This window comes from Salvia hispanica, chromosome 6, assembly GCF_029641045.1.
Source record: "Salvia hispanica isolate PSC_SH4W2 chromosome 6, Shi_PSC_v1, whole genome shotgun sequence".
NCBI classification, from domain to species: Eukaryota; Viridiplantae; Streptophyta; class Magnoliopsida; order Lamiales; family Lamiaceae; genus Salvia; species Salvia hispanica.
In genome coordinates this window covers 35,085,459-35,109,951 of record NC_142697.1, presented here as the reverse complement: position 1 = coordinate 35,109,951, position 24,493 = coordinate 35,085,459, and the positions used below count along the sequence as shown (strand labels likewise).

The 24,493-nt window shown below is 35.3% G+C and overlaps 1 protein-coding gene and 1 pseudogene across 1 annotated transcript; one reads left to right on the top strand and one right to left on the bottom strand.

The window, feature by feature from the left end:
* Window positions 1–13,049: 13,049 nt before the first annotated feature.
* Window positions 13,050–17,630, bottom strand: LOC125204501 (uncharacterized). The gene is made up of 4 exons (XM_048103177.2): window positions 16,736–17,630; window positions 16,344–16,418; window positions 13,756–15,744; window positions 13,050–13,644 (listed from the first exon to the last, which is right to left on the bottom strand). The coding sequence occupies exons 1-4, from the start codon at window positions 17,589–17,591 to the stop codon at window positions 13,259–13,261; spliced, it is 3,306 nt and encodes a 1,101-aa protein (XP_047959134.1). The 5' UTR covers window positions 17,592–17,630; the 3' UTR covers window positions 13,050–13,258.
* Window positions 17,631–19,515: 1,885 nt separating this feature from the next.
* On the top strand, window positions 19,516–20,103 carry LOC125206708 (UDP-glycosyltransferase 75C1 pseudogene; annotated as a pseudogene).
* Window positions 20,104–24,493: the final 4,390 nt, after the last annotated feature.

The following is a 24,493-nucleotide window of genomic DNA, read 5'->3' as shown; positions in this document are numbered from 1 at the left end:
GAAATTATACAATTATATCTATGGGGTACGGATTGATAATATTAGCCTTAAAAATAAGCTGTTATTATATTATTAAATGGCTGAAGTAGCTACAGATATATATTCTAGGATGTGAATAGACATAAATTTCTTATTATGATTTGATTACATATAAAGGTTGATATAAATTATGGGGAATTGATATGAGACCAGTGAAATTGTATTTGTTTGAATAATCGTGATATCAAATGGTGACATCACTTATTCGGTGGATTTCTTTATCGAGTAAGAGGTGTTACAAGTTTTGGTATCAGAGCCTAGATTTAGGCGTTCCTAAATTCAAGATGAGGTCGATATGTGATTAATAACATATTACATAATATGTTAGATTATTTCCTATATCGATGAAGTGATGCATATTCTAATGTATACCTATTTTAACTATGTTAAGAGATTTTACATATAGTGAAGACAATGAGTTATCAAAGTACGAGATATATCTTCTTATATGTGACTGATGTAGTGATTTTGCAGATTCGGTGAATCCATATAATTCAAGTTTCAGTAGCATTCTCTTATCCGAATAATCTATGTGATTTTTATGTTATGTGCTCTTATGTGTGATAGATGTGATTATGTGTTTAGAATATGCTTAATAAATTATATATTGTATTATACGATTTGAGTGAACATAATGGGGCCATAATTGCTTGAATTTCATTCTAGTGATAATAATATGAAAGTGGATATGTTGTGAACTGGAGTAGGGTACTATGCATTGATACTTTATATTCTTATGTAAGTTAATTATAATGGTTATATGCTTATTGATATACTTAACTATGATTAATAATATAACCGAGTATGGGTGCTATGCGTTAAATATGAAATTGGAAAATCAGATATGACTTTCTAGTCATAGCACATTTTTTTTGGTTGATATATGATTATTATGTTAAGACAAATTATGGTTTAAGTTTTACGAAATTATAAATGATTTAAAGCTATATGAAGTTTTATGAAATAATTATATGAGATGTTGTATCTAAGAATACGTGGATGGATTAATGCAATGTGATAGTATTATGTGAATATATGTGTTAATGAGTGAGATGATGAAGTCCCGTGATTATATATGACTTATGTGACTATCAAATTCATCCATATTATTTAATATGGAATTGGAATCTAGAACTTGAACGAATGCAATATAATTAGTTGGGGATTAACCAGTCAGTAGGTTAATTGAATTTATGTTAATAGTTAAATGGCATGAAATAAGGTATTAAAAGATCTAATGGCATGAAATAAGGTATTAAAAGATCGAAGTTTGTACTATGTGCTAATAATTGAGGAGTAGTAATTAAGATACTCTCCATCATGTGAACTCGTTGCTGTTATTGCCTCTCCGGCACGACGTTGCTACGCCGCTGACCTCCTCCGTCCGATGTGACCTATCTCCATCTTCCTTCTCTTCCAATCTCCATGAAAGTGGGATTTAAAGCATAAAGTTCAACATGCTCAATCCCAAAGCTTGTGAAATTAAGGTGACTATTGATTCTAACTCACTTATGCTATCCTCTGTTATTGAATTCAGAATCAACGTGGTTGAATCTCAACTCTTGTGAAAGAAATGAATAGGACTGAGTACTTACCTACTCTTGCTTTGGTGAGTTTGTTCTAGTTACTTGGTTTGGGCAATAATTTAGTCTCTAACCTGTAAATTGAATTTGAATTGCAAATAAAAGTCGAATTTGAGATGAAATAGAGAACTGAGTTTGGGGTATTTAATTGTGTTTGGAATTATGCTGATTGATAGGTGTAAATATGATTTTGTTTAGAACTTACGAAAGAAAGAAAGAAGAATTTGAAGCTTATGTTATGGGCTGTAAAGAACTATGGAGAAGATGATTATTGATCTAATGTTTTGGAAGAGTGTCCGTGAGTTAGGAAGAGAAAGAAAGGGGAAATATGTCTTGCTTGATCAATAATATAGTACACAAATATATTGTTGAGCATGAAGTGTTAGAGGGAATTACTCAAAATATGAAATACTTGTACTTTATATCGTCCTGCCGGGCTGTACCGGTTAGTTTCGGTCACCCCAAATTGATAAAATCCTATTATAAAATTTTCTTTAGACATTATCATCACTTACGAAGGCCCCTTCAGAATTTCAACTCATTTCCTTAACGTTTGCTATTATAAAAAAATTCTTGGAAAACAGTCGCCAGAATCTGTCACAAGATGGCAAGCTGTAATAAAACGTTTATCACTCCCTAATCCCTTGGAGTTTTGGGATTTGCCTTTTTGTAAATTAAACTATACATCAAGAGTTTCTTGTGGTATAGGGCTCGACTCCTATGTTGCTCCGAGCAAAAACAGATTATTATTTAAAGATAGTGTAATGCAGTGAATTTTGAAAGCTCCAAAAATTGAAAGAAGAAATAAAATTATTTTTGCTAATTAAAGGTTATTCTTTTCTTTTTTTTTTTTTTTTTTTGGTTGGAAATCTTCTTTTGCGGGGGGCTAATTACATATATTTGTGAGGCAAACGTAGTTGTTCTAAAGAATTTTAGTTATCATAATACCTAGTCTTGTTGATAAAAATTGATGTGGAATATGCGTGTGATGATATAAAGGTGAACAAACTACAAATATTAGTTGAAGAAAGGAAAGTGGTGCATGGCTGAAAGGAATAGTGAATCAAGACTTTTGAACATTATGAGGTATAGGGTATCATGCGTTCAAACTCTTTTTCATTTTACTTAAGTTAATGGTATGCATAGGTCAACGAATTTTTTTTATAATATGCCACTGATGTAATTACTTGCAAATAATCTGATTGAATATGAATATGGTGTAATAAACATGAAAATGGGTATTCAGAGATTACGTTGCTAAGTTATATATTGTTATTGGTTGATAAGTGTGATACAAATTGAGATTGATATGCTAAGGCAGTTTTATGGTTTGAGTACTATGATGAACTTTGGGGGCACAATTGTTATGGATCACAGAATGAGGTAATTATTGACAAACATGAATTGTGATATCTGATATTGGTGTGATTGGAGGAATGCTATCTGACATGGTGTGATGGAAGGAAATGATATTGATATATGGTGTGATTGAAGAAATGCTATCTGACATGGTGTGATGGAAGGATACGATAGTAATGTATGGTGTGACTGGAAGAAATATTACGGGATATGATGTGATGGGAGGAAATGTTATACGACATACATATAATGGTGTGATTGGAGAAAATGGTGTATGATGCATGGTGTGAGTGGAGGATTCGATCAGGCCTTACGCTGGGGTATTTTGCTAAGTCCAAGTGCTCGTGTCAGTTGCTTAGCACACTTGGTGCATATATGTGCAATTATGTAATAATGTTTGTGAAAACATATGAGAATAAACACATGATAATGCATGATTTAGTATATGTGATCATACATGTGTTATGGTAGAATATTGTGTGAAATTTCGGTTATAATTCTGATATACCTTGAAATCTGGAATATGAGAGCGAGTTTTGCTTGAGTTTTAATACGTAAAAGTTTGGGTATGATGGGAGGATTCGATCTGTCCTTGCTGGTGCATTTGCTTAGCTAGTATATCTGCGCTTATCGCTAGGCACAGTGAAGGGATAATTATCTGTTATTTATTGCACCTTGCTAAATTTTGACATGTGATGAATTACTGTCTCATTATAAAATGCTCCAAGGTGCTCCGAATCTTTGAGAATAGTTATATGTTTGTTTTGACTTTGGAAATCTAATATCAAGTCTGAACATCTGAAATATGCAAGTTTTGCTCTGATGGTTGAATTGATAATGCTACTAAATTATGTCCAATAGGTGATAACATCATGCTTATGTGATCTTGATAAAACAATATATGATTGTGGGTTAATGTGACATTATTGACGTAATTAATATAGTACATATGTTATTGAATGTGATGTTAAATATGAGATTTGATGCGGAATATGTTGCTGTTCACTGACTTAGTTAAATTTCGAGGACGAAATTTTTATTAAGGGGGGTAGAATTGTAACATCCCAAAATATGCTTAAATAAAATTTATTATTTCAATAAAGAAATATCTAGATTATGACCAATAGATACATATTTTGAATTAAAACTGATCATTATTAATGGAGATTGAGCTTTATTTTAAAAATAGGAAGTCTTTGGTATTAAGAGTTGAAATTAGTGTATGGAATATTGTGAAGAGAGAACTAAAATGATTTTTGATGATGTAAATTAATTAGAAACAATACTCCTAAATTGTTGATTTTAATACATACGTCTTGTATACTCCACAAAAGTGCCGATTAGTTTTAGTGGAGTTAAGGAATTGTTTAGTTCTCAACTTATTCTTCAAATAGAAAAAATGGTCTAGAAGGTGGATAATATTCTAGTACTATTATGAAAACAAATTGAATGACACGTCAATTAAAATGGAATTATCTACAGGAAAATATATAACCATGTGTAGTAATATATAACTAGACACTTGTCTTTATACTAACCACATAATTAAATAAAGAATTGTTGCCACATATATATATATATATACACGTTTCCATCACTAAAAGGGGGAAGGAGAAGAATCGGCCTCCATATCTCACACACGGGCAAGTAGGCTCCTTAATTCCAAGGTTAAGGCCGTTTTCCGATTAAGCGAGCAACGTATCACGAATATGGTGCTAAATCAAGGCACAAATCCTTTACCGGGGAAGAAGAAACCGGCCATAGCTGCTTCAATTCTCAAGCTTATCTTACTGCATTTCTTTCAACATTTTGGTGAATCGAAATTGTAATTGACGGAATAATGCAGAGTTGAGGTAGACCTTTGATCCTAGTCTATTTATATGACCCAAAATTGATTTAATATTGAGTTTGGAAATCCGAAAGTTTCATGCATCTCATGTTTGAATGAATGGTGATTAAATTCTTAAAATTGTTGTAGGATATATGATCATAATATGTAATTGTCATGTTTTCATAACTATTTTATTCAAGTTGATGAAATTATACAATTATATCTATGGGGTACGGATTGATAATATTAGCCTTAAGAATAAGCTGTTATTATATTATTAAATGGTTGAAGTAGCTACAGATATATATTCTAGGATGTGAATAGACATAAATTTCTTATTATGATTTGATTACATATAAAGGTTGATATAAATTATGGGGAATTGATATGAGACCAGTTAAATTGTATTTGTTTGAATAATCGTGATATCAAATGGTGACATCACTTATTCGGTGGATTTCTTTATCGAGTAAGAGGTGTTACAATTACAACAACAACATAAACAACATTACAACAAACATTAAACAAGCATTACACTAAAAGGATAGGTGTTCCATCCCACAAAAAGATAGAACAAAAATAGAATGGACGAGGGGATCGGAATGGAAGAAATTGAGGAGTGAACAAATGATCTCTTGAAGACCGAAGGACCTCCACCAAAAAGATGATGGCAACCCTTGGCAACTTTCATCCAAGTAACCATTTATATCGACTCACTCGCTAGCTACACGACACTAGGGTATACTTTCGTTCGAGCTCCGCCACTAAAGGTATACTCTTTCGAGCTCCGCCCCTAGGGTATACTCTCACTCAAGCTCCGCCACTAGCTATATGGTGCTAGTTGTGAATTTACCAAGTGGCTAACCCTGGGCCAACCACCAAGTAATCATAGCCCGGCCATGAATTTTTCCAAACATTCATCTCACCCAACATGGGGAGGGACTCTCACAAAGGAGACACTCTTTTTCTAAACTCAATCTAATTTCTAATCTATTACAAAAGATACAAAAGGCTCTATTTATAGATGTGGGAGATTGGAAGATGAAAAGTCACTCAACTAGGGTTAGAATATGAAAAGGCACTTAAAATAATTCAAAATCCCGCCTTTTGAATTCTTCTCGGACACAAATCGCCCGGTCGGTTGTTTTCATGCAACAAAACACCCACCCGCGTGAACTTTCTGGAGTCTCCTTTGCTTGACTGCGTGACTTTCGTAAAACGACCATAACGTCTTCATCCAAGCTCCGATTGAGTCGTGTAAGATACCCACGCGAAGCTATTTCGATGAGGAAGACAATGGTGGTCTTTGAAGAGCATTTTGACATCATAAAGATAGGCGAATCGTTGCTTAAATCTGACCCCAGTTGCGGCTTGGCTCATTATCACCCCTTCACCTCACTTTCCTTGGTTTAGCTCTACCCGGATTCGCATCATCCTTTCCTTCTTTTTGAAAGGATTTGTCCCCAAATCCGGTTCTTCAATTCTTCTTTAGGGCTATTACAACAAATACAACAAAACAACAAACTTTACAAGAACAAGAACTTGGCTCCGATACCAAATGATGAGAGACTCCAAAATTAGCCAAAGACTTGTTCTTGTAAAAGCAACACAACTAAAACTACAAGCATTACAACAACAACATAAACAACATTACAACAAACATTAAACAAGCATTACACTAAAAGGATAGGCGTTCCATCCCACAAAAAGATAGAACAAAAATAGAATGGACGAGGGGGATCGAAATGGAAGAAATTGAGGAGTGAACAAATGACCTCTTGAAGACCGAAGGACCTCCACCAAAAAGATGATGGCAACCCTTGGCAACTTTCATCCAAGTAACCATTTATATCGACTCACTCGCTAGCTACACGACACTAGGGTATACTTTCGTTCGAGCTCCGCCACTAGAGGTATACTCTTTCGAGCTCGGCCCCTAGGGTATACTCTCTCTCAAGCTCCGCCACTAGCTACATGGTGCTAGTTGTGAATTTACCAAGTGGCTAACCCCAGGCCAACCACCAAGTAACCATAGCCTGGCCATGGATTTTTCCAAACATTCTTCTCACCCAACATGGGGAGGGACTCTCACAAAGGAGACACTCTTTTTCTAAACTCAATCTAATTTCTAATCTATTACAAAAAATACAAAAGGTAAATAGATGTGGGAGATTGGAAGATGAAAAGTCACTCAAACTAGGGTTAGAATATGAAAAGGCACTTAAAATAATTCAAAATCCCGCCTTTTGAATTCTTCTCGGACACAAATCGCCCGGTCGGGTGTTTTCATGCAACGAAACACCCGTCCGCGTGAACTTTCTGGAGCCTCCTTTGCTTGACTGCGCGACTTTCGTAAAACGACCATAACTTCTTCATCCAAGCTCCGATTGAGTCGTGCAAGATACCCACGCGAAACTATTTCGATGAGGAAAACAATGGTGGTCTTTGAAGAGCATTTTGACATCATATGGATAGGCGAATCGTTGCTCAAATCTGACCCCAGTTGCGGCTTGGCTCATCATCACCCCTTCACCTCACTTTCCTTGGTTTAGCTCTACCCGGATTCGTATCATTAGGACTTCGGGTCATTCATTTTGCCAGAGTGTAGGTGTGTACATACGTTGTAATTTGTAAGCATCGTTTGTTTTGTCTTGAATTTTCCACAAACAAAAGTCTGAGTCTGTTTCGTGTGAGTGAATGCAACGCCAACGCCAACTTCTTATAGTTGAATGGAAGCTATAATATCATCGTTTGTTTTTTCATGAATTTTCCACAAACAAAATTAAAGTCGAGTCTTTTTTCGGGTGAGTGAAGCCAACGCCAAATCACATGCATAAACACAATTTATATGCTTTCAATTAAGAATACTTCAAATTAGCTCTACTCCACACACATAAATTCATCAATCTCTATCTCATTTTTCGTTAGTCTCTTTTGTGATAATATTCATCAGTAGTTATTTAAAAAAATATATCAAAATTATAAACCATATCAACTCTAGATAGTCAATTTTTATCTATTGAACCTTTTAAAAAATTATTCGATAATAGTTATAACAGATTCTACAAAATAATTAATATAGATAATAATAACTACAAAGTTAATTAATTAAAGTATACTCCCTCCATCCCACAAAAGATGTAACACTTTCCTTTTTAGTTTGTCCCGCAAAAGATGTCACATTTTCCTTTTTGGAAAAAATTCTCTCTCACGTGAATATAAAAATTATATTTTCTCTCTCCATTTAACACACAAAACAAAACCTCCTAAAATCCCTGTCGTCTTACAAGTGTGACATCTTTTGTGGGACGGAGGGAGTATAAAATAGTGTCAAAATAGCCAAATACGTTTGATTCGATTCAAACTTACAACTTTCGACTTTCAGAATGTATAGCATTTTATCAAAATAAATTACACATAAAAACAAAATACTAATATATACATATATGCCGTGTGATGACCGTAGCGAGACCAACCTTATTGCTTGATTGCGATTAGATTAAAGCATACGGCGTGAATTCACGAATTGTGGCCTTCAATAAATAAATGGTAATAGTTTATAAATGGCAATAGGGTCCGTCCACGAATAGGAGTCCGGTTCACTTTTATCGTAAATGGTAATAGGGTCTCACCTTCACCTAACTTATTCCACTCACATTTCATTTAAAACTAATATATACAAGTGGGACCCCTATTCCACTAATTTTTTCCACCCATTTTTCTTAACATTTCTTAAAACCCGTGCCGCCAATAAATGAGATTCCTAATGGCGGACGGAGGGAGTATATGTTGTGTGAAAAAATTATTTAAATTGAGATAGTTATAATCATTTAAAATTTGGAGATATTTTCTAACTAACTTTTTGTTAATTGACATTAATACCCCTAATTAACTTTTATTGTACACTTTATTGATACTCGTGGTTGCATTATCTTATACATTGATTTAATCCAAAGGCTATTGCTTAGTTACAGTTAACAATTTAAAAGTGACGTAAATAACACACCCTGTTACTCACTAGTGTAATGAAAAATTGGACAGCTCAAATCATAATTCGTTAATTGCCGGATTAGATTCGGTATTCCCAATTGCTCTCATTTATCGTATCCTAGCACAAAATTAATTATTTTGATACTCCTTCCGTCCCATAAAAGTTGAGACAAAACTTTTGGGCACGGAGATTAAGAATTTATATTAAATAAATAGGAGAGATGAAAAAAGTAGGAAAGATAAGAGAGAGTAAAATAAATGATGGAATAAAGTAAGAGTGATTAGATGTTTTGTCTTTTGTTAAAAAAGAAAATGACTCAACTTTATTGGGACGGACTAAAAAGGAATACGACTCAACTTTTATGGGACGGAGGGAGTACTACTTAATGTATGAAATTAATATTACTGTTATTTACTGAAAAGAAATACTTTTTAAATCCTAAAATTTATCAACTTCTGGCTCTCCAAAAGTTAATTTTTAAAAGATTATTAAGTCCAAAAAATCATACTCCATCTCCATCTATCAAACTTCAGGCTGTCCATCTGTCAACTTCATTTAGTTGTATAATATCATCGGTTGTTCTGACATGAAATTTCCACAAACAAAGGTCGAGTCTGGTGAGTGAAGGCAACGCCAATGGCATGCTTTCAAATCCACTTCAAAATAGCTCTACTCCACATTCCACAGGGTATCGATCAATCTGTCTATCAATTTGGGAGAAAATTCTTTTTTTTTCTAGGGCACTTTAAACATTTCATAAAAGGTGTATTTTGTTATTTAGTTCCCACAAAGGGAGCGACGCATGACGGACATGCGTTTGTTTTTACCGTAAGACGCATCTTCTTCATGCGTCTCTTCAAAAAACAATTTTTTAAAATGCGTTTTTCAAGTAAGACTCATAAGCATCATGCGTTTTTTAAGTAATCGTCCAAGACTCGCGGCTTCTTTTTCTTACGCGATTTGTTCTGGTCTGTGCAAGGTTGTTTAATTTCGTTGAGAGACGCATGTGGCTCATGCGTCTTTTATAAAAAAAAAAGTGTTTTTTTATCGAAAGTCTAAAAACGCATGTCCGTCATGCGTCACTCCCTTTGTGGGAGCTAAATAAGAAAATACACCGTTCATGGAATGTTTAAAGTGCCCTAGAACAAAAAAAGAATTTTCTCTCATTTTGGGTTGGATTCTTTTGTTAAAATAGTATATACTCGATCTCATAGATACATACAGAATTATGTGGAGAGCCAGTCACATTTCACTTTACCATAAATGGTACTCCCTCCGTCCCAACTAAGTTGAGTCACAACTTTTGAGCATGAAAATTAAGAAACTTTGTTAAAAAAAGAAGAAAGATAAAGGTAATAAAATAAAGTAAGAGTGATTGGATGTTTTTTTTGTCAAAAAAGGAAACGACTCAACTTAGTTGGGGCGGAGGGAGTAAGTATGACTCAGATTCCACTAACTCACGTCACTCACATTTTATTATAAAACCAATATAAAAAAGTGGTCCTCATATTCTACTAACTTTTCCAACTCATTATTTTTTTTACATTTCTTAAAACAAATGCCCACACCAAAGTGACTGTTAACATGTGATAGAAGGAGTAAAAGAGAAGAGAACATGGAAAAGCGAAGAAAGAATATAAAGTTCGAGAGAGAACGAGGTAAGAATAAATAAAAGTGCGGTTTTGGCTAAAAAGGGAATGACTAATTATAGTACGTCCCAAAAAATTATATTAATCGTTTATAGTGGAACGTGAGGAGTATATAAGTCCTAGAATTAACCATATCTTGAGAAGTTGTAAGTTTAGTGTTAGGGCATAATTGTTGCTAGGATTATGCACGAGAAAGTAATCTGATTTTTTAATTTATAAATTTAAGTATTAGTTTAATTTTTAAATAAATAGTGAAAGTCAAGAGAACCCTGAAAATTAAGAAAATAGGGCAACTTTCTAGACTTAATAATTTTGTTCGATCACTTGAGTAGATAGAGCTCAATGCTTAATCTTAGATAATGACAAGTAAGAGCAGAGACAGATGTAGGAAACATAACTCATGGATTGTAACTCATTTTTGAAGATAGTAGTCACCAAACCTCCAACTGAGAAGCTATTGTAATTTAGACCAAGAAGAGTCAAATTTGGGAAAGTTTTGGAAGTTGTCAGTTGCTAAGAGAGAGCGAGGAATGTTACCATAATAAATTATACATCCTCCCAATTTAGATGAAAAAGATTGGAAAGACATTCAAAGTTCAAAAATATACAAGAAAAAATATACAAGAAAATGAGGCTTTGAAGAAGTTAAATGACAATTTGACGTGAACCCTTCATAGTGAGCCACCTTGATTATAAGGTTAGCAAACGTGGATGGAATGGACCGGGATCCTTCAAAGCGCGCCTAACTCCGTAATCTATTAGCGATAACTATACAATTATTAATCTTATGACAACAAATTGTGGTTTAGTTAAGTAGGATCATTCTACTAATTTGTAAGTAAAAAAACTATTTAATCTAATTTATTATGTGTAAATAAATATTCATTTTTAGGTTTCAATCTATCAACTTCTTATAGTTGTATGGTAGCTATAATATCATCCTTTGTTTTTTCATGAATTTTCCACAAACAAAAGTCGAGTCTTTTTTCGGGTGAGTGAGGCCAACGCCAATCACATGCATAAATACGATAATTTATATGCTTTCAATTAAGAATACTTCAAATTAGCTCTACTCCACCCACGTAAATTCATCAATCTCTATATCATTTTACGTTAGTCTCTTTTGTGATAATATTCATCAGTAGTAATTAAAATATACACTTATTTTTCTCATACCAAAATATACGTTGAGAAGTTATATATTATATCATAATACATCACAAGTAATTTAGGGGAAAAAATATCAAAATTATAAATCATATCAACACTAGATAGTCAATTTTTATCTATTTAGGTACAATAAATATCTTAATAATGACTACAAAGTTCAGCTAATTAAAGTATATAAAATAGATTATGGAGTAGTAAATTATACTCCGTAGTAAATGGGTGATCAAAATAGCCAAATACGTTTGATTCGATTCCAAACTTACAACTTTCGAATGTATAGCATTTAATCAAAATACATTACACATAAAACCAAAATACTACATATATGCCGTGTGATGACCGTAGCAAGACCAACCTTATTGCTTGATTTGCGATTAGATTAAAGCATACGGCATGAATTTTACGAATTGTGGCCTTCAATAATAGTAATTATAATTTTATAAAGTAGTTCTTGATTGATAAATAAATAAATTATTCAGAGAAGCATTTAAATTACAATCCATCCATGAAACTGCACATAAGACATCCGTGCCGACGCGTTTGATCTCTCTGTCCAAATATATCAAGTTCCCATCACCAAAGAGTTGATTTTACGTTAATAAAAGTAGTTGAATATTTAATAGGGATATATTGGTGGGTAGAGATAGAATCTTAATGCATATATAGTTTTAATTTTAATAATTCATGATTAAGAAATATATTATTGGTGAAAAACGTAATAAATCACGTGGTAGAAATAGAACTATAAATAAGTTCATGTAATATTCCGAATTAAAAAGAAAATGTTATAGGGCAGTGTTTAATTTACGAATAAAATGAACTAATTTTTGTGAACATATCAAAATGTCAAATTAGACTATTTTTAGGAAACTGTCAATTTCTCCATATAAACAACACTTTTATTCATTAGAAAAATATTTATAGTTGTAAAAACATTACTCACGCAACTGTTCATTTTTAGTGAACAAAATTAGATAGAGTGCTTCGCACTATAAATATAAATAAATAAAATTACAGTACAAAGTGGTAAAATTTGCAGTGGGCTTAACATTATCAATGTATTGGGCCTTTGAAAATTTGTAAGTCCAAAACACTTCCAAATTTGGCCCATTTCCAAAACCGGGTCGGGTCGGGCCGGGATCGGTACCAACCGACAAATACGATCGACGTCAAGAAGGGAGAGAGGACAAATTCCCAACTTATTCCTCAGCTTCGAGAAGAATTGATAGCTTAATTTTTTTATAAATATAACTGCTATCTGGTGCACTGAAGGTACATGTCTCAGTTCAATTTCTTTCGACACTACCTGGTCCCGAATGAAATTGATAACTGATGGCAGGGGATATGGTCGAAACTTGAGACCTGCACGTAACAAAGAAGGAAAAAGCCGATGGCGTATAGGGCAGAGAGATCGAGAGAAGCTAGAGTTTAGGAGAAAAGAAAGATTCGTATTAAGTGATTGCTATCTTTTCCAAGATACATCCCTTTATACACACTTCCTGTTTAGTTCAGAGACTACGACATGGGAAAAGAACCAAACAAAGAAAACCCATGAAGGAGCTATAAAACGCTCAGTCTCACTTATACTGAACAACTAAAAAATCGAAAAGACGTACATGTAATAGAAATCATCATATCAGGTAATGGTAGTTGCATGTTGTTGATACCTTGTGGTCACTCTTCCTACAACTCTTGCTTTGATCTTTTTGAGTGTGGCTGCCGCTTCAATCATGTTGATTCTTTCATCGGGCGAACTGGCTAAACATTTCATTGCCAATTCAAACACAGATGTCAGCCAATTCATCTTCGTATCAGAATGTCGATCTCGTTCTGGTAGCAAAGCAGGGCCTAATACTTGATCGATTTCATTGTCTTGCAATGCTTCACTCACCCACTGCTTCAAGCTCTTTTCCCCATCGAACATGTCATCTGTCGGCTTCTTTTCGGTGAACATCTCTAATATCATTATCCCAAAGCTGTATACATCAGCACTCGTGGATACTTTCCCTTCCGACCCGTACTCTAATCACAAGTTTACGATTATAAAAAGCACAATTCATGTGAGAATACATATAAACAAATGTACTTAGTAAAGAAAATAATTATTTTATTATGAAATTTGAAAAACATCACCTGGTGCTGCGTAGCCGATTGTAGCTAGTGTTTTAGTGTGGATCATGGCCTCCCCTTCATCAAAGAGCTTTGCAATACCAAAATCAGCAATATGAGCATTCATATCTTCATCGAGCAACACATTGCTTGGCTTTATATCGCAATGCACAATGGGGAAAGTATTGCCGTGATGAAGGTACTCCAGAGCTAAAGCAACATCAATTGAGATGTTCAACGATTGTAGAATATCTCCACAATAGTTATCGGAGTATAACCATTTATCCAAGCTTCCATTTGGAATGAACGGAAGAATCAAAGCCCTGAATTCCATGTTGGTACAACAACCGATAACTCGAACTAAGTTCCTGTGCCGAATGGTGCTTAGTATTCTACTTTCAGTTTCAAAGCTCTTGTTACCTCCTTCCAACTCTATATTGAACACTTTCACCGCAAAATCCAGTCCATCATCAAATACCCCTCTAAACACTGAGCCAAAGCTTCCTCTCCCAAGTAGATTTGTCTCACTAAAGGAATTTGTTGCTCGTGATAGTTCAATGTATGAGATTATTCTCCAAGGATTACCTAGCGAAGTCGATGCTGGAACACTCACTTTTACAAGCTTTCGTCGTCTTATGAGAATAGCTACAATGATCACAACAACCATAGCTACAATGAGAGGAGGCAAAATGTACTTCATTAGTCGAGCAACATTCTTTGATTTTGATCCTTGATCAACTTTTGGACAAGGTGGCACTTCAAATCTTGCTGGACCGCAAAGAGCTGAGTTTTGCAAAAATGATAGAGCAGTGAAGTTTGAAAAACAGCTCCCATTAGGAATTTCGCCTTCCAATCTGTTGTATGACACATTGAAATACTCCAAGAATCTGAGATCTTGTAGAGATTTGGGTATCAATCCAGTAAAACTGTTATTAGATAAATCCAGTTCAGTCAATCCTTTAATATTTCCCAGTGATTGAGGGATGGATCCTCCAAAGTTGTTGTTCGACAAATATAGGTATTCTAGTGATTGGCATTCATCGGTTGAGTTGGGAATATCACCGGAAAATAGATTATCGGATAAATCTACTCTGTTGATAACCTTCAAGTTTCCAATTTGAGGCGAGATTTTACCGCTGAAATGGTTTGATGACAGGTTTAGATAGACGAGATCTTTGAGGTTCCACAAATTGGAAGGGATGGTGGAATTCAACTTATTTGAGGATAATTGAATCTCTCTCAGCGATAGCATTACACCCAAACATTCTGGTATAGCCCCTTCGAGCTCATTTCTGTTCAAGTACAACTCCGCCAAATTGCTCATCATGCAAAGATCTAGGGGGATAGATCCTTGCAGCTGATTATTGTAAAGGGCTAATCCCCCAAGTTTCTTCAAATTTCCTAGCGTTGCCGGAATGGATCCACTCAACTGATTGTCTAGAAGTTCTATTTCAATCAAATTGGTTAAGTTTCCTATTTGAGATGGAATGGCACTTCTGATATTGGATTGTTGCGCCAAGAAATACTCGAGATATTGGGATAGATTCCCAATGGAGTTAGGTAGAACACAACCTAGTGGATTTCCTGATATATCAATATACTGCAGATACTGAGAATTAGTTAATGAAGAAAGAAATTCCATATCATGGGTTGCGCTCAAGCTATTGTTGGAGAGGGCTAACAAGGTTAGGAGCCTTAAACTATCAAAACTGGGAATTGAGCCGGTGAATGAATTCGCTTCCAAGATTAATTCACGTAGCTGAGAAGCGTTGTTGATAGAGGCAGGAATGGGGCCGGCGAGTCTGTTGTTATATAAATAGAGCAGTTCTAGATTGGGAAGTGACAGTCTCATGTTTGAAGGAAGGGTACCAGAAATCTGATTGAATGAAAGGTCTAATATTTGCAAAGTTGATATGTTGAAGATGAGAGGTGGGATACTGCCAGATAGGAAATTACTACCCACAGATAGCACACTCAGTGATGCCAAATTGGAAAGCTCTTCTGGTAATTCGCCTGCCATATACCACAGTGTTGGAAATGTTTTTCCTTGAAAATTAATTTGAATAGTGGCAAGGTTATATAACATATCACTTAGTTGGTACGACGTTTCTATCAAAAGATTGGATGTCCAAGGTGATTTATTATGAATCCAATAAATTGTCAAAAAATGAATAAATTGCCGAAAAGTATTGTGACTCAGGTTATTAAACATATAAATACATATTGGATCACTACTGAATATTAGTAGTAAAATTAGTATAGCTAAAGAATACAATCATCCCTACCAAACATGCTATGAATGTATATAAAACAGATTTTGTATTTCTTTTGGTCCATCCCTATAAATAAAAACTTTTCATTTTAGAAAACTTCATTCTCTCTAATGAGATGAGACTAATTTTCCACTAACATACTTTTTTGTTCTATCTTTCTCTTACTTTCTCTAATGAGATGAGACTAATTTTCCACTAACATACTTTTTTGTTCTATCTTTCTTTTACTTTACCAATTTTTATTAACCCAGCCGTTTCTAATGGTGGCCAAGATCAAATAAAACAGTTCTAATCAGTCATTATGCAATTATAAGATTTTTGTTCGGTTAGAAGACATGCCTGTCAAGTGATTATGATCAAGGAGTAGCCCACCTCTCAGAGAAGTGAGGTTCCCAACTTCTTTTGGTATCCTACCTGAAATCAAATCATCAAATTACCAAATGATATACTATATGAAATGACATTTATACTATATTAAGGGGGTGTTCGGTTGACGAGACTAAATCTCATGATTAAATATGTATCATGTTTGGTTCATAAGATTGACCCCCACAACTTAATCCTAGATGGATAGTCTCATGATTATTAGTTATAGCTTCCTCCCTCCAACTAAAATAATCCACAACTTAATCCTAGATGGATAGTCTCATGATAATTAGTCATGACAACCGAACACCACCTAAGTATACTAAAAGAATGTATTTAAAGAATTAACTGTGAAATATTCATACCGCTGAAGTTGTTGACTTGCAACTGCAGGAGCTCAAGCTCTCTGCATTCGCCTATATTTCTTGGAATTTCCGCATCAAGTTGGTTCCAATTAACAGTGAATTCTCTTAGTCTTGAAGTATTACTGCATATGTTGTTTGGGAGCTTTCCTGATAGCATATTTCTTCCAAAATGGACTGTCATTAGCGAAGAAATGTTGAAGATCGCATATGGTAAGGATCCCCGCAGCTGATTACCTCGTAAACTAACTCTTTCCAGTGAAGAAAGGTCACCAATCTCCTCTGGGATGTTTCCATTGAGAATATTGAAGCTCATATACAGCCTCTGTAGCCTCGAAATATTGAATATAGAAAAAGGGATTCTGCCTGAGAAGCTGTTGTTATTCAAATACATGTGTCGGAGTTGGGATAAGGATCCAAACCACGATGGTATCTCTCCGGTGAAATTGTTAACTGCGATATTTATCACTTCTAAGCGTCGCAACTTAGACAGCTCAGATGGTAAGACGCCCGTGAAACTGTTGGAGTGGATGTCTAAAACTCGAAGAAACGTTAAGTTTCCAAGATGTGGAGGGATGGTGCCTCGGAGCTCGAAGTTGGAGAGGTTAAGGGCAGTAACCCTTTGGTGTTTGGTGCCACAAGAGACACCAATCCATCCACAGATGGGAGTGTGAATTGACCAATTTTTATGCAAAATTGCATTTGGGTGATCAGAAATAATGGAGTTTTGTAAGATAGTTAGAGCGTATTGATCGGTGGTTAGATTGAAGGGTGATTTGGAAGTGGTGAGGGAAAAGTAGTTTGATATCAACACCAAAATACCAAAATAAAACATGTAAATCTCCATTAATGGTTTCATGTGTGTGTAACAATTGGGGGTATAGAAATGACTATTTATAGAAGGAAAGGTTCAAAAAAAAAAAATTAATATTAAAGGTGGAAGTGTAGAATTTGAATGAAAATGCATTTACATGTTTTAATTTACACATTGGTGGTTGCTTGAGTTGATGGATCAAATCAAATTGAGTCTTGAAATAGTGACATGAAAGAATGTTGATAAATTCTTGATAAGGATTTTAGTGCTTTATAATTGTTTAGCCATCAGTTCGGTAAGGGTTGGAGATAAATTATCTATACCCTACTTTTGAATTTATCAACTCTAATAATCAATTTGATTCCAAACTAGTAACTTTCAAATTTCAGAATTTAAAGCATACATGTGCCGTGTGATGACCGCAGCGAGACCAACCTTAATGATTGATTGTGAAGTGAAGTCATGAACTCAAGAATTATGGCCTCTAATAAATACATTAATTTATTATTAAGAGAAACAATTTAAATTTGCAATTACAATCAATCCAAGAAACTGCTCAGAAGACTTCCATGTCAACGCGTCTTGTAGCTTAGAAAATACAAAACACTAGAATTCCTAAATGTAAAAGTGACCTCAATTTATTAAACATTTTGCAACAGCCCCCTCTCAAGTTTGTGCTCTAATATCACTAGTGTTAGTACCATTACACCTAATTAAAGCTTGTCCCACTAGTTTCTGTGTCAAATATGTGAGTATGTGAGTGAGAATAAAAATACCGAAGAGTAATAAAAAGAATCATAGTAAGGTACTAAGGATGTACTCCCTCCGTCCCATTTAAAATACAACATTTGGAAATCGGCACGAGATTTTATGTAGTGTTGTTTTGTGAGTTAATGAAGAGAGAGTAAAGTAAGAGAGATGAAAAAGTAGAGATAGAGTTGTTTCCATTTTAGGAAACGTTTTATTTTTAATGGGACAACCAAAAAAGGAAAACGTTGCATTTTTAATGGGACAGAGGGAGTATATTTTATTTTAAAAGGATGTGATTGAAATATATGGGTTCCATCCTAAAACTGATTGGTGATAGGAGGAGTGGCCTATGAGATTTATATATTAGTTTCAGTTTTCTTTTGACACTGATGTGGGACAGTTATATACTTCCTCCGTTCCATAGTAACGGAGGAGTTTCGTTTTGAGCACTCATTTTGAAAAAATAATAATAAATAGTTAAAGCGGAGATAGAGTAAAGTAAGAGAGAAAATATTGTAGATAAGACTATTCACTATATTATTCTATCTCTTACTTTACTTTTTCTCCACTTTAACTATTTATTATCATTTTTTCAAAATGAGAGCTCAAAACGAAATGCCTCTATTACTCTGGAACGGGGAGAATATTATTTTTCTAGTTTCGATTGCCAACAGGATGTATAGTGATAAAAAGAATCATAGTATGGATGGTTTCATGTGATAGATTTTTTTGGGTAACAACTAGGGGTTTGTAAATGACTATATATAGAAGGAAAGGTTCAATTTTTAGGTTCAATTATATTTTTTAAATAATCCCTCCATCGGTAAAAAAATAGTCTAATAATGTCATTTTGGGATGTCCAAAAAAAGTTAGATTAGTCCCTTTTTGGTCCATAACATATGACGATTTTTTTATTTTGGTCAAGAACATTATCTTTTGAATTATTTGGTCCATCACAAATAAAAATGGGTCACATTTAGTCCGAATCTGACAGAACTATTAAAATTTAACAGTCAACGATTTTTAAATCAATTTTAATCTGATTAAGTTAATAATTATATTTAATTAATGTCTAATATCTATTATCTAATAAAATTGGGGATCCACATCACCTTCGCCGCCAACATCTCCGTGTGCCGGCGCTTGGCAGACACCAAAGGGCCTAACCTTCCTTGGATTCGACGACGGTTTCAAGCTCAGCTACGACACCAAGAAATTCATGACTAGTATACGAAGCAACGGCTCCAAGGCCTTGAGAGAAGCCATCGCCGCCGCAGCGGAGGAGGGCCGCCCCGTCACGTGCCTAGTCTACACGCTCATCCTCCCCTGGGCGACCAAGGTGGCGCGTGAGCTCCACATCCCCAGCGCGGAACTCTGGATCCAACCCGCCACCGTCTTCACCATATACTACCACTATTTCAACGGATTTTCCGACGAAATCACCGAGAAATCGGATAATTCAGGTTGGAAAATCCAAATCCCTGGAGCTCCGCTGCTCTCCAAAACCGACCTTCCCTCCTTCCTCCTCCCTTCGTCCTCGGAAACGCATAATTTTGCGTTTGCGGCGTTTAAGGAGCAGTTCGACTTGCTCGACGCCGAGTCGGGCAAGCCCAAGGTGCTCATGAACACCTTCGAGGCGGAAGCGCTCACCGTGTTCGACCGTTACGAGCTGATCGCAATCGGACCGTTGATTCCCTCCGCCTTCATCGGCGGAGAGGCTCCGTCGGAGGAAAAGTTGCTCGGCGCCGACCTCTTTGAGAAATCCGAAACCGCAGTCGTCGGTGGTATATTTCTAATATCTAATTAACCCTAACCTAATTAGATATTAGACATTAATTAAACATAATTATTAACTTAATTCAGTCAAAATCGATTTAAAAAATGTTGACTGTTAAATTTAAAGAGTTCTGTTAGATTCGGACTAAATGTGACATATTTTTATTTGTGATGGACTAAATAATTCAAAAGATAATGTTTTGGACCAAAATCAAAAAATCGTCATATGTTATGGACCAAAAATGGACTTTAGTCCAAAAAATTATCTCATTTCTAAAAATTGAAAGTTTTTCTTTTATACTTTATCTACCTTTTCTCTTCTCTTTCATATTTTATCTACTTTTTTTTTTCTCTCTCTCACTACAAAAAAATCATTATTTGTAGAATATAACTGTAACAATATATTCGCCGCTAAAATATCGGTGTGTAAAGGATTACACACCGATTAAAACTTGTGTCGTCCACAAATTAAACTATTTTTTTTGAACAGAAAGAGTATTAAAGATGGAAGTGTAGTATTTCGAATGTTGTTCAGTTTGATGGATTAAATTCCACAAGAAAATAGAACTTGTGGGTTGTAACTCACTGTTTGAAGAAGGTCATGGCCAAACCTCCAACATTCACTAACAAGTTAATGTGAGTTAACCAAGATGCCAATGAGTGCGATTTGGGAAAGTTTCGATAGTTGTCCAATTGCTAAGAGAGAGTAGGGAGAATGTCTGTTAATAAACGTTCCATTTTTGACTGACTAGATTTGGGAGAATGTTATCATAGTATAATGTGAAATCCACTTATTAAAATAGTCCTCCATCCGTTCCAAAGTAATGGAGGCAAAACTTTTCGGCACGGATATTAAGAAAAATTATGTTAGGTGAGTTAAGTAAAGAGAGAATAAAGTGGAAAATGAAAAATGTAGAGAGATGAAGATAGAAAAAAGTAAGAGAGAGTAAACTAGGTGTGGAAAAATGTGTTGACATTTTTACTAAAAAGAGAAATGACTCTATTACTATGGAATGGACGGAAATGGAAAAACGTCCCTATTACTATGGAACGGAGGGACTAAAAGTTAAATGGGAGATTATTGAGGACCGTTCAAATAAAAAGATATAAGACATTTATTGGGATCGGTGAGAGAATATGAGTAAATAATATTCGTATTTAGCTCTCAATCTATTATTCAACTTCTTGTAGTAGTTGTATGGTAGCTAGAATATCATCGTTTGTTTTTTCATGAATTTTCCACAAACAAAAGTCGAGTCTTTTACTGGGTGAGTGATACGAGCATATCTCCTAAAATATTCCACATATCTATTATTTAGTTAGTCATTGATTTCCCATATATTTTCATATATTATTAGGATCTTTATTTTCTTGTTCCCTAAATCAGAGTAGTTTATAAATAGGAGATATTGTATTCTTCTATGACATTAAGAAATTAATTATCCTTTTATTTTATATTTATGCTTTTATCGTAACATTCCTGGTTTGATCGACCGGCAAAGTTCCGGCGACTACCTTTTATTCCATAATTTGACGCCGGATTGTTCGACGGGCAAAAGCTCCCGCGACATTCGACGCGAATTATTCGAGTTAAGGAACTTCATCCTTAACAATCCGGCGGGCAATTTGGTGAAGTTCCTTAACTCGAATAATTCGCGTCGAACGTCGCGGGAGCTTTTGCCCGTCGAACAATCCGGCGTCAAATTATGGAATAAAAGGTAGTCGCCGGAGCTTTGCCGGTCGATCAAACCAGGAATGTTACGATAAAAGCATAAATATAAAATAAAAGGATAATTATGTTTCTTCAATGTCATAGAAGAATACAATATCTCCTATTTATAAACTACTCTGACTTAGGGAACAAGAAAATAAAGATCCTGGGAAATCAATGACTAACTAAATAATAGATATGGGGAATATTTTAGGAGATATGCTCGTATCAACTCCCCCACGGTTGAAATTCACCTTGTCCTCAAGGTGGAAACCACGAAACAACAAAGAGAGTCGAAAACAACAACTTCGGCAAGATATCTCCTCCTGGATCAAACGCATACCGAATGGTTGATGGTCTCCCTTCATTATTCCCATAAAAATACACCGAGGGAGGACTCTTGTTGAAAATTAGATGGCTCCATGTGTTAACCAATTCTTGAGCAATTTTCTGGTTGCTTCTGGTCTCCTCAGTCGGCTTAGACAAAAACATAATGTCCAAGGTCATTTTTCTTCAATTGTTCTCTTTGACCAAACTAATCCAAACTAATTAGAAGATCAAAGAAAATCCTCAGAATTGCAGCACAGACGTTAATGCTTGGCAAACTCCCATCAGGTAGTAGCTTGAGCCAATTCTTTAGGGGATTCAAAACTCCATTATCAGGCGGAGCTTCATCTTCTTCAACACACATGCACAAATTTATCTTTTGTAATCAAAATTGACTTCTTTCCCTCTACAGATTTCAATTCCCTCGCATCATCTTCCTGTGCTTCCAAATTCCCATCAATATCAACCTTTTCAACGCCATAAAAACGAGAAGAAGAATGTAGAATATTCTCCGAAGAATCATCAAATCCTTCCTCGACTCGATCACAGTTAAGAATCAAATTCTCTTTCTTATTACACTCCAAAACATCCCCATCTGAAGTCTTGGACAGAGCATAAGCCGACGAGCGATATTCCACTTGCCAAGGAAGAAGTGCTGATAGCGTATTTTGCGACGTAGCGTATGGCGGCTCGAGCGAAGCCTTGCTATTTCCTGATGGAGGAAGGTGCTGAACGAGGTCCCCAGACCCAAAAGTTTGGGAGCCGTAGGGCTGGGCAGGTTCAGGCTGCTCGGGAGGAAGCATGTTGTCGATGCGTCGGTCAGCTGCATCAAGGCGAGACTCCATCCTGTAGCACGCTTCCAACAACTGTTGAAGTTGTGTGAGAATCGGATTTGCCGTGGTGGTGGCTGGACAAGGCTGCCAAGAGGTGGGCTGTCTAGTGGAACACCCACTGTCAAAGGTGTGCGGCTGCGCCGCTGTTTCACGTGTTATGCAGTGCTGATTCCAACGTGAATTAGGGTCAAGGGGCAGTGGCTGATCATACGGCGAGAATCCCTGCTGCGTGCACAACCACGGCGGGTCCCAACAAGTGGGCGGTGGTGGAGAGTACAGAACTGGCTCGTAGGACGATGATTGCTGATATGCAGTTTCCTGGCGCAGCCATGGCGGATCCCATGAAGTGGGCTGACGGGCTTGGTAGGGATTGTGTTGTTGGTGGAGTCGCCCATCCTGTGGATGTGGTGGTTGTTGATCTAACGCTCTGATCGGATGGTGTGGGGGTTGATATGCAGGCTGCCATGGGTGGTAATCTGCCGGCCGGAGTTGATATCCAGTGTAGGTGTACGACATGTTGACGATGATTCGGAGGAAGAGATCACGATGAAAGCACCAAATTGTTAAGGATGAAGTTCCTTAACTCGAATAATTCGCGTCGAACGTCGCGGGAGCTTTTGCCCGTCGAACAATCCGGCGTCAAATTATGAAATAAAAGGTAGTCGCCGGAGCTTTGCCGGTCGATCAAACCAGGAATGTTACGATAAAAGCATAAATATAAAATAAAAGGATAATTATGTTTCTTCAATGTCATAGAAGAATACAATATCTCCTATTTATAAACTAGAACAAGAAAATAAAGATTCTAATAATATATGAAAATATATGAGAAATCAATGACTAACTAAATAATAGATATGGGGAATATTTTAGGAGATATGCTCGTATCAGTGAGCGAAGCCAACGCCAATCACATGCATAAATACTTTCAAGACTACTTCAAAATAACTCTCCTTTTTTTTACTTCAAAATAGCTCTACTTCAAACAAAATACGTCAATCTTGTGTTGGCCTGTTTTGTCAATATACGATGAGAAGTTAATATATCATAATACATCATAATTAATAGTACTTATTCTGAAAAATTAAAGGAATTAAAATTATGTATCCTACTTTTGAAATTATCAAACCTAATTAACACTTTTTTATCAAATGGAACTGTTCATAATTAAATTTATTTGAAAAAGGGGATAATTATATGACCTGATAAGTATGATAAAAGTATTGATAATGGTAACTACAAAGTTCAACTAACTAAATTGTAATAAAATAGAAATAAAAGGTAAAAATATATGTGTAAATTATGGTCAAATAACCAAATAAAATTATATTTCTCTTGAAAACTATAATACATATATGCCGTGCATGTGATGACCGTATCGATATCAACGGTGTCCTTATTGATTGATCGTGATGAGATTAAAGCATACGACATGAAATTAAGAATTGTTGGCCTCTAATAAAAATAATTACAATATTATAAACTAGTAATTGATTAATAAATTAGAGAAATATTTAAATTACAATCCTCCAAGACCATGCGACTTCCAT